This window comes from Delphinus delphis, chromosome 18 (genome assembly GCF_949987515.2).
Source record: "Delphinus delphis chromosome 18, mDelDel1.2, whole genome shotgun sequence".
NCBI classification, from domain to species: domain Eukaryota; kingdom Metazoa; phylum Chordata; class Mammalia; order Artiodactyla; family Delphinidae; genus Delphinus; species Delphinus delphis.
The window spans coordinates 11,941,097-11,959,235 of record NC_082700.1 but is presented as its reverse complement, the minus strand read 5'-3'; the positions used below and the strand labels follow the sequence as shown (position 1 = coordinate 11,959,235).

General features: G+C 38.6%; 1 protein-coding gene across 5 annotated transcripts in view; it reads left to right on the top strand.

The window, feature by feature from the left end:
• Positions 1 to 18,139, top strand: part of DCLK1 (doublecortin like kinase 1) — a 325,658-nt gene that overhangs the window by 7,799 nt on the left and 299,720 nt on the right. For all 5 annotated transcript variants that reach the window (XM_059996033.1, XM_059996035.1, XM_059996031.1 and 2 more), the window contains exon 3: positions 12,776 to 13,122. In XM_059996033.1, coding sequence (XP_059852016.1) covers positions 12,776 to 13,122 — 347 coding nt within the window. The remainder of the gene's footprint in view (positions 1 to 12,775; positions 13,123 to 18,139) is intronic.

Sequence of the window (18,139 nt, the reverse complement as noted above, 5' to 3'; positions counted from 1 at the left end):
AGATTTTTTTTTCATTTATAACACTGACAATTCTCATGCAGCTGCACTTAGTGTTGAAATAGCTGGAAATTCATTTAGATTTGCCTCTTTGTCAATTATGTTTTTTGCTTAGTCTGATAAAATGCAAACCGTTGCTTCACATTCATCATTAGGTTCATAGCTCCCACTTTACATACTAATTTTATGTAAACGTCAATGCATGTTATTAGCTTCTCATTTCCTCTTCCAACATGATGACGTTTGCATTTTAAGTTAAATCCTTTTAGCGAGTGCTGTGACAAGTATATCTGACTTGTAATGTTTTTCTGTGAGTTTGTTCATTCTCACTTATCTCAGACTAGAAATTTGGACGATGATGTATGTGAGTTTCTTTATTTATAACGGTCTGCTGGTCACTTTAACTGTTGTATTATTATTATGCCTAAATTTGGCTTAAAAATGTTGATAAAGCTAGCTCTTGGCCTGGAGTATAACTGTATGAGTGGTGTGTGTGTGTGTGTGTGTGTGTGTGTGTGTGTGTGTGTATGTATGCTTGATTGTCTATCTGTGCATGTATGTTTACATACACACACATGTACATGCATGCACTTCAGAGTAGACCATGGATGACACTCCTAATTGTTTGCTTTCAAAATGGCCTTTATATGTTTAAAAAAAGCCGTGTTGCTCAATAAGGAAAGTTGAATTGCAGGCCTATTTCTGCAGGTGATTCACCTTGAGACGTGGCCTCATTTTCCCAATATTGCCTCTTTTTACCCAGTTTTACACCGTTTGTATTCCACTGTAGCTATGCAGATGTTGTGAGGGTAAATGAAGGAGTAACACTTAAAACCTTTGAACCATTAGGAAAAAGATGTAATTTACATACCAAGCAGCAACTGATTGATTGGTTTTTCTCTGTGGGTTGCTCAGGTGTTAGTGATGTGTGTGGAAGAATAGGCATTCTCCTTCCCCACACTTGTAAACAGACTTTTTTTTAGTGCAGTTTTAGGTTGGCAGAAAAATTGAGCAGAAAATGCAGAGGTTTCCCATGTCCCCCTGCTCCCACACGTGAACATCGTCTCCCACTATCACCAGAGGGGTACGCTTGTTACAGTCAGTGAGCCAGCACCGACACGTCATTTATCACCCCAAGTCCGTAGTTTACACGAGGGCTCATCCTTGGTGTCGTACCTTCTGTGGGTTTGGACGGAGTTATAATGACATGTATCCATGACTGTGGTATCACACAATAGTTTCATTGCCCTGAAAATCCTCTGTGTTCTGCCTCTTCATTCCCACCCTGCCCCTAACCCCTGGCGTCCACTGATCTTTTTACTGTCTCAGTAACATCTTTTAACATCTTGTGTGAATGTAGGTCTGAAAGGGCCAGAGCGTTCCCTTTAAGCCTTAGGATAAAAATGATGCAAGGATGCTATCTTCCGGATATACGTAAGTTAATTGGTACATGAACTCTGCATGTATTAGAAACAGGCCCCTCTCTTCCTCGGCTCCCCCACATGCTGTGACCACCCCCGGCGCACCCCCGCCCCACCATGGACACTGCCTGACTCCCGAGCCCCAGCATAAGGGCTTTTCCCAAGTCCCCATCAGAATTAACCTCTCGGGAATAAACCCAGACTTCACCCTACAGTCAGGGAATCTCTCTCCAACCATGATTTCCAGGGCCCCCAGGTCTCTTGGCAATTTTCCTTTCCCTTGACGTGGTATCATCTAGTTTTTTTCTCTAATTCACTAGCTTACTCTGTGCCTCTCCCTGCTGCATTGAGTTTTTTTTGTTTTAATTAAGTTTTGAAAAGCTATAAAACATGCCTCTCTAAAATTCCCGGCCAACAGTGGCCAACAGTCTACTAGTAGTTTTTTGAGTATCCATCTCCTCAAAGATACCAGTGCTTGTTAAGAAGATACGTATCAGTTGCCTGTAAGTTAACATACTGTGCTTACAGTTTGGCACCTTGCTTTGTGCACTTAACAATATAGCATAACACAAGTCTAGAACCACTGTGATCTTTTTCCTGACTTCAGAGTAACCCTTTTTACAAATGTACCATTTTTTATTTAACCAGTCTTTTATTGATGGGCCTTTAGGTTGTGTCCAATCCTTTGTTATTAGAAACAGTTTTGCAGGGAATATCCTTGAATGTTAAGTTTTCCACTCACGTAGGAGAATATGCATAGGATCAATTCCTAGGAGTAATATTGCTGGATAGAGAGGTACAAGCATTAAATTTTTAAGAGCCATTGCAAAATTTCCCTTCATAGAAGTGGTACTAGTTTGTACTCCCCATTAGTAATATATGAGAGTGGCTGTTTTTCTACAAGACAATGTTTTACCAAATGTTTTGTCATTTGCCGATCTGTTAAGGAAAGAAAAACATGTATCCTTTTATAGTTTTAATTTTCATGTTCCCATATGTATTGTCTCTTCATAGCTTTTGACCATTTTTCTACCAGGTTGGGGTCTTTTTTTGGTTGACTTCTAGGATTTTCTTTTTTTTTCTTTTAAATATATTAGCCCTTTGTGATACTAATTTCAAGTATTTTTTTCCAGATTGTCCTTAGTGGTTTTGTTTATTATTTTATTTTTTATTTTTTTTGCCGGATTTAACAAAATTATATAATCAAATGAATCAGTCTTTTCATTTATGGTTTGATTTTCATGCCCCTTGGGTCCTCTGTACCCTGAGATTATAAAATTGTTGCTGTTATTTTCTTCTAGTGTTTTTATGTTTTCATTAAAAAATATTCTAATGAAAGTCATATTAGTATAATTTTTGAGGAAAGGATTCAGTTCTATTTTTTCCAGGCTACCTGCCTCATTTTAAAAAGTTTTTATTTTGAAATTAATTTGTACTTAGTAGAAGTGTCACAAAGATAGAAAGTTCCCATATACTTGACCCAGATTCTCATGAGGGAATAACTTACACAGACATGGTATTAATCATCAAAAGTAAAAACTAACTTGAGAACAATACTAGCAACTAAACTATGGGCTTTATTTTGCTTTCACCAGTTTCTCCACCAGTGGCCTTTTTTCTGTTCCAGAATCACACATTGCATTTAGCTGTCCTATCTCCTCCATCTCCTCCAAGCTGTGACAGTTCTTGAATCTCTCTTTGTCTTTAATGACTTGACAGTTGGAAGAGTGCTGGTCAGTTATTTTGTAGCATGTCCCTCAACTTGGTTTAACCTGGTGATTAGGTTGAAGTTATGCATTTGTGGCAAGGATTCCACAGAAGCGAGGCTGCATCCTTTTCAGGGCATCGTTTCGGGAGTATGTGCTGTTGCCATGTCTTGTTGCTGGTGAGGTTAACTATGACCCATTTAACCAAGGAGGTGTCTGCCAGTTATCTTCACTCTAAAGTTACTCTTTCCCCCTCTGTAATTAATAAATATTTTGAGGAGGAACTTTGCGGCTATGTAAATAACTTTCATCCATGAATTTTGGCATTTCTTGCTGGATTTTGCCTGTACCAGTGATTAGGAAGGTGTCCAAAGGGTGATTTTCTGTTTTCCTCGTTACTTGCCTCAGCTTTATACACAGGTCCCTTCACTTTCCTGTCTTGGGATCATCTACTGTGACGTCATCAACTCCATTATTTTAACCACTCTTTTAAGGCCAATTAGTCCCAGATCAGACCTTCCTTCAGCGCTCCAGCCACCTGGATACATTCACCGTATACTCTAATCCTGAGTCATTTCATCTCAGCATGTATAGATGTGAACCCATTCTCTTAGGTTATCCCGAATTTAATCCTCTTCTCATCTTCTGCATCTTGTTAAATGGTGTCACCATCGAATTCAGCGTCACCTTTGGCTTCTCCTTCTCTTCATCCCGCAAATCCAAGCTGTCACAACTTACTGTTGATCCTGCTTAAGACATTTCTTCAGTCTGTTTGCTCCTTTTCACCACCATTATTATAGTTTTCAAGTCCTCAATACTGTTTTAAAAGTATTACTTTTTTTATTAACCATTTATTAATGGAAGTATATTAATTTACAGTGTTGTGTTACTTTCAGGCACAGCAAAGTGATTCAGTTATACATACATATATATTTATTCTTTATCAGATTTTTTTCCATTATAGGTTACTATGAGAAATTGAATATAGTTCCCCATGCTATACGGCAGGTCCTTGTTATTTATGTCTATTTAATATATACTAATGTGTATATGTTAATTCCAAACTCCTGGTTTATCTCACCCCCCCCCAACTCCCGCTGTCCCTTTTGGTAACCATAAGTTTATTTTCTATGTCTGTGAGTCAGTTTCTGTTTTGCAAATAAGTTCCTTTGTGTCATTTTAGATTCCACACATAAGAGATATCATATGATACTTGTCTTTCTCTGTCTGACTTACTTCACTTAGTATGATCATCTCTAGGTCCATCCATGTTGCTGCAGATGGCATTATTTCATTCTTTTTTATGGTTGAAGGAGTGGCACATTTTTATACAGTGAGCGTTGTAGAAAATTTTGAAAGATGCAAAAACGTTTAAAAAAATTAAATAATGACCCCTCATATCCCTGTCCCTTGACTGTTCTCATCTCTTTCCTGTATTGTTGTAATAGTCTCCTAAGCTGAAACTGTGTATCTTAGTTTTCCTTTTTCAGCTTGTTTTCTCTTTTCTTTTTATAGAACCTGTATTTGCCCCTGCTTTCCATTCCCGTTACAGCCTCTCTTAGATGAGGTCCTTTAGGGCACCTGTCCTGTACAGTGGGCTTCAAACCAGTTTTCCTGCACAGGGACCAGGCCACTGACAAAGCATCGCATACCGCACTTGTGCTTCACCACGGCTCTCCCGCGAACATAGAGGATACAGCCCTCCATCTTTATCGTGTTTCTCTCAGTGGTCCTGCTCCTGCCCCTTCCTTCTGTTCTGGCTTGTCTCCCGTTACCCATTGATACTGGGCTCAGCTGCTCTCTTTCCTTGTGTTTCCCCACCTCTGGGCCTCCTTGTCTCTGGGAGGAGGGTAAGATGGGTGTTCTCCTGAAGGTGCACGGTGGCCTCATGCTGCAGTCCTGGCTCCGCAGACCGACCAGCTGCAGCTGAATGCTGCTTCCACCTCTCCTGGCTGGGTGGCGCTGAGCAGGCTCCCTAGCTCCTCGTGGGTCAGTGTGCTCTGGGAGGAGAGGTCTGTTAGTTCTTCGCTCACAGTATCGCGGTGAGGATTACAGGTAGCATGGCATGGGTTACAACAAGATCTACTGATGGCAAACCTTAAGTTAACCTGTTCTACCGATAGCATCTCCAGTCTCATCCCTTCAGCCTACGGAACAAGTCTCCCACAATCTAAACAGTTCTCGCCTTTGTCTTGCTTACCTCTCAACCCCTGGCTCTTCTACCTGAGAAATATCTGCATTTGCTGTCTCTACTTCCTCAACTTCCAATCATACATCAGCCCCTTGATTAGCATCATTACACTGTAATATACTTGCTTATTTTCTATCAGTGTCTCTGGAAGTCAGGAGCCATCGATGTCCTCACTGTCTATCACGGTAGTAGCAAGGACTCAATAAATATCACTGGAAGAAAGAGGAAAGAGAGAATGAACGGATAAACGAACGAACGAAAGCAGTCTGACATCATTATCCAACTGAAGTGGCTGTTACGAGGCCACATGTGGCCTCCTAATGGCCAGGCCAGTGATTTCTTAGGAAACCTTATCTTTGCTGCTGTTCCTGGAGCCTCGGATGGTGATGTCTGGGTCTTTCCCAGCCATGTACTCACCACCCCTTGGTTTCCATGGCTCCAGGCACCTGATTTCTCTCAGTTCCCTTCAGTGGCACCTCCATCTCTGGGCACTCTCAGTACTGCTGTTGCCTGGATTTCATCCTGTCCAGCTGGGTGGGGTCTCTCTGAGCATTTTCTTCAGTTCGCATAGCTGCAGCTAGCCCATGCATCTCCATCCCATACCCCAGACCCATATTTTCTAACTGCTTGCTGGAAAATCTCCAACTGGTTGGCTCCTAGGAACTTCAAATTCATTATGTGCACAACCAAATTCATTTTCTTCCTTACCATCTAATCCAAACATGTTTCCCTTCTCATTTGTTCTGTTGTGGTATATGGGAAGTTGGCCCAAACAGGTTTCAATGCCATCATTTCAGTGTTGTCGTCGACTCTATTGCCATGAGCGCTGCATCCAATCAATTGCCAATTCTTCAATCCAGTCGGTTGATTCTGTTAAGTACTCCTCAGAGCAGCCGTTCCTCTCTGTTCCTAATGCGGAGGTGTGAACTTTTGTTCTTCAGCTCCTCTCCTGGTCTATTAGAATAGCTTTCTAAGTAGCTTCCTGACCTCTGTCTCCCCATGTCCTGCCTTCAGCCCTGCCTTCACACTACAGCCAGTGTGGTCTTCCTAAAACCTGGGGCTGATCATGCATAAACACTTTGACCTTGTTGCCTACTGCAGTCTTACTCTTAACTTGTTTGTCCCTGGCACTGTTTTTGTTTTTTGAGAAAGACATATTAATATCAATCAGACTATCCCTTTACTGCACTGTTCACTAGAGCATATTAGTGTTTTATTTTTATCTGAAATGCTGTCCTCTTTTCTGCTAATGAAAATCTGACCCTCACTTCCAGGGCCAGCACGAATTCCATTTTTTCTTCCTTGATCACGTAGTGGGAAGTGGGAAATGACTTTTTTTTCTCCTCTGAATTAGGATTGCTGGGACCACTTATTTACCAATTATCACTTATCTTGTGGTGGAATCTTTTCATAAACACATCTTGCTTTCTAAATTCTTTGAAGAGAAGGTCAAAGGATTAGGATTCGGATTCGGATTCTTTTCAGGTGTTATACCCGTTACTGAGAATTTAGGAGGTTGCTTAAAATTTTTGGATTTCATGGCTAAGTATGTTTGTACTTGTTGCAATGTTGTTATTTGTTGCTCTGTTATTTACTTAGGAAACATTTTTAGCAATGAGAATAAATATTTTCGTGGCTCCAAATACAGTTTGCCGTGTTGCTTTCTAAAAGGGTTGATAGCAATTTATAGTATCCCTAGTGGCATTTTCTATTTCTATTTTATTTTGTTTTTATCCTTTGTCACATATTTTAGTCCCTTGTATTTTTGTAAATTATAATAGACTTTGTACATTATATTAAACCACTGTTGTATTATAGGTCGTCTGTCTGTTTTCCCCTTCTTATTTTAGTTTCTCTAGTTTTCAGTTATATCAGTCTTGAATTAAAAAAAAATTGGATCCTTCAATTTTTTCTTTATGTTATTTTTCTCTTGCTTTAAATTTGAGAAGTTGACATTTTCCATAGACCTAAAATACACATTCACATTTTATTTTCAGTAAGCTTATTTTTATGTACTATTATATAATGAAAGACTTCCATGGAAGAATGATATCCATAAGTGCCTTTGGGAATCCTTTTTCTTGCCTTTGATAGCACTATCAAAATCGTCTTCTTAAACCAGCACCTTCCAGGTAGATTATGAAGTGTTGCTGTGTATACTGAGATAGGCTCATAAAATATAGTATCCAGAAGGCAGTTTATGACATTTTATTCCATAAATAATATCTTTCGTGTAATTTAACTCAGTTCAGAGATTTAAATATATATTTGAATCTTTCCCAGCTTTTACTGTAACTCACAGTAGTGAATTTTAATTTCCAGAGTTTTCAATAAGAAAATCTTTACTCTGGAAAAATGAGATATATTACACAAAGCCCTCATTTAAGACACTTTTGAATATGCCACATTTGGAACTTAAAGGAATCCTATAGGTGGTGGGCAAGCAGCTTTAATAATGTGAAGAATGGAGATTAGGTCATTTTCAGACCGAGGTCAAGTGATGTCACAGCTGGAATTTACATGTCTCAACCCTTAGCCAATGAAAAACCTCTAGCAATGAGGAAAAACAGGGCAGACTTCTAGTATCTCCTAATATGAGATCTTGTGGAGGAGTACCTTCCTAGCTGACTGCACAGGCCTGGTTACCCAGGGAGCTGGTACCATATTACTGGAAGTTGTCCAGAGTGACTAAGAGAATTTCTTTTACATGCAAATTCTCTAATTTCTTTTTTTTTTTTTTAATTTCTTAATGGGAGCCCATGGCCAAGTAACATTAACTTTGCAGATTTTTTACTAATAAACTTCGTTAGAGAAAATTTATTTCCATACTTTAAAGAATAACAGAAAATCTAATAATTTAAAAATGCATATGTGATTTTTTGGAAAAAAACAAGGACTCTTTGGTACCTCTAAAATAATCCAATATGCTTACACCGAAATTATTCTATTTTCAAAAGTCCCCCAAATATTTAAGCCTTTCAGGGAAAAGTTACTATATTCTGATATTTTGGGAGGTATTGATTGGATCCAGACACAATTTCATGCTTCATTTTCTTACCTTCTTTCTTTTTGTTTGTTTTTGTTTTAACTGTTGTTTTCTTTCTTTCTTTGCTTCACAGCAAGTATTAGTTTTTTGGCTTTTTTAAATGCCACAGCAATTCAGAAAGATGCTGCTTCTGCAGTTCCTGCTGTTTGTTGGGCGTCTTAGGTACCTAGAGTATTACATTTCAAATTAAGGGTCAGTCTTAACATAAAAATTTTTGGCTCTAATAAACTAGAACAAAATTGTGACAGTGTGATAACCAATGAGCAAGTCATTATGTTTAGTGATTTCCAGCTCCACCTCCTAGATTTTGATGCCATTTCCTTTAAACCATCTATGATCTTTGCCATCTTGCCATCCTTGTCTAATTTCACCTATAGTAAATAATCCAAAAGTTTCAAAGCACATTTTGGGCTATTTTGCTCAAATATACTTTGATTTAGATAAATTAACTTTTATTTCACGGTGGTAGTAGAAATTATACCGCGAAACTCTGGGATGGCTTAGTGTGTAGAGGAAGCATGTTATGGTACTAATGAGAAGTTTTACTTTACCTTGCTATTTAATTTAATCAATTTATTTTTTTAATTGAAATATAGTTGATTTGCAATTTTCTGTTAGTTTCAGGTGTACAGCAAAGTGATTCAGTTATACATACATATATATCTATTCTTTTTCAGATTCTTTTCCCTTATAGGCTATTACAGAATATTGAGTATAGTTCTCTGTGCTATACAGTAGGTCCTTGTTGGTTACCTCTTTTATGTATAGCAGTGTTTATATGTTAATCTCAAGGTCCTAATTTATCCCTCCCAACCCTTTTCCCCTTTGGTAACCATAGGCTTGTTTTTTATGTCTGTGGGTTTATTTCTGTTTTGTATATAAGTTCATTTGTATCATTTTTTTTAGATTCCACACATAAGTGATATCATATTTGTATTTGTCTGGCTTACTTGCTATGATAATCTCTAGGCCCATCCATGTTGCTACAGATGACATTATCATTCTTTTTTATGGCTGAGTAATATTCCATTACATAAATATACCACATCTTCTTTATCCATTCCTCTGTTGTTGGACATTTAGGTTGCTTCCATGTCTTGGCTATTCTAAATAGTGCTGCAATGCACATTGGGGTGCATGCCTCCCGCTCCTGGGCATATATTCGGGGAAAACCATAATTCGAAAAGATGCATACACCCCAATATCTTGCTATTTTTGAATGGCCTGAAATTTAACACACATACCTCATGTCAGGTCTTGAACAAAACCTATCGATGATTCTCTAGTCAAGAATATAACCTATCTCTTAACTGTCTGCCCAGTTAAGGAAGAGATTAAACCCTGGCTATCCAGAGCCATTTGACCAAATCAAGGCTATGTATTTTTCCCATTCAGAACAATTACATTTGTTAATTTACAATTATCAATGCTATTAACACATTAATTAAAAAACTAATTTTTACAAGATCAGAAAACGCAATCAACTTTAACTGCGTTATGACAGAGGCTACGTCTCTTGTGATGGGAAGAAGTTTGGAATTATGATTAAAATAAAAATAGTCAAAATGAGGGTCAAGTAGATTTAATGCAAATATATTTTTACAGTTTAATAGAAGCTTATTAACATATGGAAAGCCATCTTGGCTTTTCCTGAATTCCTGAATAGTGTAATAGATTCTAAATGACAGCACTGGATGGTGTGTGATCTTGGATTTGGTGACCACTCCTTTCTCTCACTTTAGTGTCACTTTCCTCTTAACACAATATCATCTTTGTTGGGAGTCTCACACCCTTCGCCAAGATTTTATTCCAGTCTCTGAATTCGATAAAGGAGGCAGAGAAGTTTCAAAGTGATAGCACTGATAAAATACAAGTTTCCTCTCACTGCTGTTGCTTGAACCAAGCCCGCATTATCTTCTCAAAGTTGTCATGCTTTCAGAAATTTTCAGTGTGCTTTGTCTAAGAAGATGTAAAAAAAAAAAAAAAAAAAAAAGTTTATTTTGTCTTTCAACAAACCCATTCCATACTGTTATGTGAATACTTGAAAATTACTCCCTTTTAAAATTATTTTTTATTCCTAAAGTTAAAAATTTTCCTTTTTGAAGTGTAAACCACTCCATGTTTTTGTTTTAAGTTATTAGCTTAGTATATAAACTTCCAAATAATCAGACAATGACATATCTCCAATGAGCACAGAATTCTGACAAAGTCTGGTGTTGTCAGCTAAGGCCTGTGTGTCTTGTGGGGGGAAGCTTGGGGCATCCTCACATTGTGATGTATCCCAAGTTGAGTGGATCTGTGGTCTACTGGTAACCACAGAAACAATGAACACTTTACAGTGTTAATACCTCTTTAGTGGACAATTAGTGCAGTGCATCCTCTGGTGATTTTCACTTGTGTAGCAGTTTTGCATTTGAGATCACTTTGACCTTTTCTATCTAATTTGATGGTCACAAAAAACTGGTGAGATGAAAGTGGCCCCTGGCATAGCCTTCATCTGACAGGTGAATAAACTACCACTGAGAAGAGTAGGGGATGTGCCCAGGTCACACGCTGAGAGGCCAGGTCTTGAGCCCAGAGTTCAAGTTCTCTTCCCACCATGACATTCACACTGTCTCTCCACCAAGCCTTCAGAAACACCGCTCTTGTTGCAGCCCCCATGGATGTGTTGTTGATATCCACATAGATCTTGAGAAAAGCATAGTTGGGACCAGTAGTAACTGCTAAGTGACTAGAAAGGGGGTTTCCTAAACTGGTAAACGTCCCCTAGTCTTACTATTTGTACCACTTCTAGTGAGACATAATGCATAAACACACATTGGAATATGTTTTAAAAACATTGGCAGAGTAAATATTTGATAACATATATAATTGTGCTTTTCTATTTTTGAAACCCTGGTTCAGTTATTTTTATGTGAATACCTATTCCATGGCCTTGGATATTTGCACTATTAATTTAAAAATAGGACAAGGATTTAGATAAAAGTAAATGGGCTGTGTAGGATTAGTCCTAGGTTACTTTACCTGCAATTATGAAGGCTTTTAGCATTTTTACCTATTCCCAGTTATAAAGACTTACTAACACAGAAAAAAAGCCATTATGAGATCTTTAATTTCAAAATGCTTTGACTTAAGTTTATGAAATGTGTATGCAGGATTAATCATTTTATAATGACTAATGGTACATGTGTTACCTTCTTTTTTATGTGATACATATCTATTTAATAGTCTGAGTATCTGTAATTCTTTTATTCATTCGACAAACATTGGGTACCCCAGGCACTGGTCTGTCCTGTGTGCTGGGCATATATCAGAGAACAAGGCAGTAGAAGACCCTGCAAAAAAAAAAATATAGTTTGAGTATCTTCATTAAATGATTCTCTGTTAAGGAGTCATTTTTAATAAAAAATTTAATTTTGTATATTTTCTTTTTTTCAGCTTTATTGGATTATAATTGACAAATAAAATTGTAAGATATATAAAGTGTACCTCATGACAATTTTACATATATATATGAAGGATTCCTCTTATCTAGCTGACACATTTGTCAACTCAAATATTTTTCTTTTTTTTCCTTTTTTTCTTTAGTGAGAACATTCAAGTTCTATTCTCCTAGCGAATTTCAATTATACTATGTTGAACTATATATCAAATATACAGTGTTATCAACTGTAATCACCATGCTGTACATTAGATCCTCAGCTCTTTTTCATCTTATATAGTTATATTTATTTTAAAGTCAGTTTATGAAGTTTGTAAGTTGACGACTCTCAAAAGTTTTTGTCTATAAACAAGTGTGACGTGTGTGTGGATCACTGTGCTTGGCCCTGTGAAGATGGAAGAAAAGGAAAGGAGTTATTCTGCTTATTTTTGGAATTTTACTTGACTTTACAAAGGGTTAAGCAAACACTCCCGTCAAAAAAAAATTACACAGCTATTTTTAGAAGCTGTTTTCTGATCTATTTTCAGTTTTTATTTTATCTCAGGTGGCAAATGTAGGTGCTCCAATTTTGAAGTTTTCTGCAAATATAAATATAACTGAATCCCCCCAAATAGTTTCTATTTTGAATTCAATTTCATATCTCTCTGAGGGCTATATTCAATATCGGGATTTCTATCACCAAACTGAAGATGATGAAAGGGAAGAATGATGATTTTTTTCTTCCCCCAGAATACCAATCTGTTGCTGACAGAGCCAGATTAGAAGTCAAAAATCTGGAAATCAACTGTACTCCAATAGAAATTTTTAAAAAAGAAGGCAAAATTCTCTTTCATTAATTATTAATCATACCGCCATTGTTTAAAAAGTCACAAGTAGTGCTTGCTTCTAAGTAGAAAAGGAAAATTCAGAGAGTAGGAAAAAGGAATTGAATTTACCTGAGTGTAAATTTAAATATGCTTCTCTCCTCCTTAGGAGAGAGTTATGTGTGTGGCTCAATAGAGCCCTTCAAGAAGCTGGAGTACACCAAGAACGTGAACCCCAACTGGTCCGTGAATGTCAAGACCACCTCTGCTTCGCGGGCAGTGTCCTCGCTGGCCACCGCCAAAGGGAGCCCTTCGGAGGTGCGGGAGAATAAGGATTTCATTCGGCCCAAGCTGGTCACCATCATCAGAAGTGGAGTGAAGCCGCGGAAAGCTGTCAGGATTCTGCTGAACAAGAAGACGGCTCACTCCTTTGAACAGGTTCTCACTGACATCACCGATGCCATCAAGCTGGACTCGGGAGTGGTGAAACGCCTCTACACCCTGGATGGGAAGCAGGTAAGGGAGGTATCATGCTGTGACCTTGACTTTACGGGCAAGAACCAGGGAGTTGGGGGATTTGTGCAGCATATGGTGGAGACCTGAAACATACATTTTACTGATGTTGAGGGACTTGGGTCGTTTAGTCAATGCATACATAGCTTTTGCCCCCAAACCAGTTCAAGGATAGAGTTAGCACAGGATTAACCACTGAAATCAAGTACAAATATAGACCTATGAAGCTTAAATGATTACTCAGAGATTTCTACTTTTCCAGTCATTCATTGCTTAACATAATGGTGCCTTTTTCAGCCATCTGTTTTCAATTTGTTTATATAGTAATGTCTTATCACCTTGAGCAGGACCGAGCTATAGAGGTAGACTCTGACCAGTAGAGAAAAATCTGAGTCCTTTCTTTGACCTAAATAATATTTCATAGTTTTATGTCTCAGTAATGCTCACTAGTGAGATTTATTTACATTTTATAGATTTTTATGTACATATCTAAGGAATGAAATATTTCCATCTGGGTGGCTTTTAAGAGGCATATTTCTAGAATATTATACATCTTGTATCAAAAACATAATTTCAGAATTACAATGAAAAGGTTTTCCTTTACTGTGGAATGTACATCAGTCAGTTTGGGTGAGTGGACATCTTAATGTGCATTGCTCAGATGAACTTAAAGGAAGTCTTGTGTGGACTTTTGCAAAGATTTGACAGAACCCTGATGGTGAGCTGAATAAAAGAACACTGATATATGGACAGAGGAATTTGCTGGTCATTCAGAGTTTACCAGTGTCTTTTGGTTTCAGATTATAGTTTTTAGTACACTGTATTTGTTTGAAATTTTGTTTTTAACATGGATCTGTCCACTTGCTTTTTAGAAATTATTTTGAGGGATAATTTGAATGATTTGTGTATAGAGTACATATTAAAGATCAAAACTAGATTCATAAAAGATTGATCTTATTAAGTAGAAGACTCATCCAGGTTCTTGAAGGCTAACACATGCAAACTTTATGAATTAGAAATAGATGCAAATACTAGAGAGTGTTAGTAATGAAAAAAATAGGGATGAATTCCTCCCCTGGGAATCCATTCAAATGCTCTAAATTATAAAATTCATTAGGAGAAAACGGAAGATCTGCCAGTTCATTTATATTCACCTGCCTTCTGCTTGTCTCATAAAACTTCCCTTAAGTGTCACGTGGATAAGGATTCTTAGGAAATTTCCAGTCTTCTAGATCTAAGAGGGTGTAGCCTGAATGTCACCAATATATCAGTGATGAAAAAGTCCATAGCTGCCTTGTGAATTACAGCAGCAATAAGATGGCAAGGTTCACATTTAAACACTTAAGCCCTTCAGTGGTTCCCTTTGTAATGAACTACTCAACCATCTTGTAGTTCTACATTTTTGTGATTTTTCTCAAGATGGGATTTTACGTGTTTTCATAAAAAGTAAAATTTACAACAAAGAATATGCATTGATAAATGTTCCTCCTCCCACCTTGCTTCCGAATTTTGGGGTTCCAAATTGCTACACACTGAATTAAAAAATTGGCTTTAATTATGTAAGCTAAATTGCCATCAACTGATCATTTGTTTATTCCAAGAATGAATTCCTAGAATAGATATTATGATGTTGTCAGTGGTTTTTGTCCTTTTAGGAATTTATCTAGTGTCCCTATTTTATAATGGCTGTTTTTGTTTATGAACCAAATTTAGGTCCAATCACCTGATGTGAAGCAAAGCCAATCTACTGACATTAGGTTGTGGTGAAGGAAGGTGTAGCACTTATTGCAGGGCCAAGCAAGGAGAACCGGCAGCTCATGCTCGAAAGACCTGTGGCTTTTAGGGAAGTGTTTTTAAAGGCAAGGTGAGGGACAAGGTCTCAGGGTGCATGATCAGCTCATGTACGTCCCTCTAATTGGTTGGTGGTGAGGTAACAGGGTGGTATTTTGGGAACTAACATCATCAACCTTCTGGTTCCAACTGGTCTGGGGTCTATGTGCTGGTGGTCAGCATGCAGTTAACTTCTTCAACCTGATGGGGGTTTTAGTATCTGCAAAACAACTCAAGGATATGGCTCAGGTCATTATCTATAGCCCTTGAGGAGGGACTAAAGGTCTGTGACATTGTTTTATGGCTAAATTATTGTTATTTTGTCTTGCTTGATTGTCTTCCTTTGTTTCTGTGTTTTCTCATTTCTCTGATTAAATTCCCTTTGGAACTTGCAGAAGGCCTAGGAGGCTAAAACTTTTCTAAAAACAAGAGTCAGGGGACACAGGGGTCTGTCCCCAAAAGGCCCTGCAGGGTCCTGCTTGGTTTCATTTTTGCTGTGGTTTACATGTAAATAATGCAAAGTAATGGAAAAGGTCCAAGGTTTAATGTCAGAAGACCAGGATTCAGATCTTGGCTCAGCCACAGGTTTTTTACATCTTTAGCAAATCACTTAATGGAGTCTCACTATACTCATAAGAAAAACATGGATGAAATGATCACCACTATTTCACAGGGTGCTTGTGGGAGCAATTCTGATAAATAAGTGAAAGCAATTTGGAACTATAGTAATAACGACCGTAGCTTTATTGAGCATTATTCTGAATGTTTTGCATGTCATAGCTTGTTTAATCCTAACAGCTCAGTTATTATCCCCACTTAACAGATGAGGATATTAAGACACAGAACTTGTTAATAAAAAAACATGTCCAAGGCCACACAGATATAAACGGCAGAGTTGGAATTTGAACCAGTCTCTCTCCAGAGCTTGTGGTCATGACCACTGTACACAGCAGATTATAGTAGAACACCAGAGATGCAAATGTACGGAAAAAGAATTTTCGAGTCAGTAATTGGTACAAGGAATATCATCTGAAGGTTTTCTGCCATGAGTTTTTCCCCTGCAGTCATCCCGCTGACTATTGTATTCAGCTGTTTTCTCGTGGAGCTGATTCAGGTCGCCTTCGTGGCATTGCCTCAATTGTGGCATATTCTCTTCATAGCAGGAGTGGGAAAAAGCTGCAGAGGAACTGGATGGTTAAGTAGAAAGAATATAAAGACTTTCTGCTTGATTCCTTCCTCATGGACCCCGGGAGTCTTTAGAATCATTTCTGTTCAAAAGAGAAATCTGCCCCCATAAGCCATTTGTGAGAGGGATTCTTTGACAGCTTGGGCTGTGACCAAGGCTTGCTAAGCCTCTGAGAAAAAATCACTTCCCTCCAAGCCCTCCCGTTACGTGACGCTCTGCCACAGGAGGGTGGCACCCTATGCTGCCACCATCTTACCCGGCCCATTGTGGCATCAGGGTCCACAGGCTGTCCACAGGACATCACCCTTAAGATCACTTGCCTGCCTCTCTTTTTTCTTTTAATAGTATAACTGAGCCCTTGTATTAAAATCCAAAGGCCAATAAAGCTTTTAAAGGTAATTTCTTGTATTGAGGAAATAGAATTGTTTAAATAATTAACAGTTTGAGTGCTTTGGATGAATGGGTAGAGAGGAAGCTATACAAGCAGGAATGGCTTTTCAGATTGCCTTTGGGCTGCCTGCATATGTATCCATGGGAAGGAAACTGGTGACTCTGGGATTTCTGATGGTGGAACAGTGCAAGCCTGTGCCGGCTGTTACATATGGTACCCGGAGATGGGGGCTGGAGGACGTGGACCACATGCCCTTGTCACTTGTCCTCCTTGCTCTTCGGCCTCTTGGCTTTGCTTTAAGCTCTAGCCTATGAGGTCATCATACAGCGCTTTTTTGAGGTGTTTTGACGGAGATGAGGAAATCAACATATTGGAAGTGCTGCACCATATAGAAGACATTTTGCAGGAACATGCAGTTTCCCTGGATGGCCGTTGTGGTTCATGAGTAGGCTGTTTGTGAGTGAACCTTTTCTGATTATTTCAACTCCATTCTTTATCCAGTGGCATTGAAGCTTTGGTTAAAGGTTCCTGCAACCTTGCTGCCCCCTCCTCACCCCTGTCGGGGGCCTCTGCTCACCAGGTGATCAGGCACTTTTGCCGGCATGCTTAGGAGGTCAAGGCTCTTGCCGCGTCTTATTTTCAGTGATGCATTATTTATCTGGGCACTGATTAAGGGCCCCCAAAGACGGACAGAGGGCATTTTCTAGTTGAAGGTTAAAATCATATCCCCTTTCTCCATGTTCAGGGGTGGCTCTGCAGGGTGTGAGAGTCTTTTCCTCTTGTCCCAGTCCAGGCTCTGGGTGTTGGAATTTTTCTGTGGGTTATTCACTCACCCTGCTAGGAAGCTAATCCCAGAGGTCATTTGGAGTGTGACTCATTTTTAAATGATTAAAATAAGCCCAAAACGTACAAGATTTGCTGAAAAGATATACTTGCGTATCTCCTAATACCTTTTTTGGAACAGCTAATCAGGCTGTCTTGAACTGCTTAGTCTTCAGCATCTGTGATTACTGGATCCTTGCTTAGAAACATAAACAGCAGCAAGTCTTAGAACACTTAGTGCCTAAGCAGGCAATTTATACTGTGCAGATCATAGATAAGGCACTTCGCAACGATCCCCCATTTCCCAACTGAAGTGTAAGTCATGAGAAACCAGATTGCTCTTTAAGTAGAAGATGTATTCACATCCCATCTTATCTAGTCTTTGACGTTGAAGATCTGTATAAAATAACAATATACTTTAGTATCAGAGGAAAAACTCACTCAGGGGTATTGTATTTATCTTACAGACGTTTCACATAGGTCATGCACTTTGTAAAATCCACCACTGCTGCAAGCTAGCTTGAGTAAACAACTTATTGTCTTTGTAATATGGAAAAACACTGGGACTAACTCAGCTAAAGTAAAGGTACTCATAAACTGATTTAGATGGTAAACTGAGAACAGGCATCATAGCTGCTCTCTTAGTCCATTAGGGCTGTAATAACAAAATACCACAGACTGGGTGGCTTATATGCAAAATAAATTTATTTCTTCCAGTCCTGCAGGCTGGAAGTCCAGTATCAAGGTGCCAGCATGTTTGGTCTGGTGAGAGCCCACTTTCTGGTTTTGCA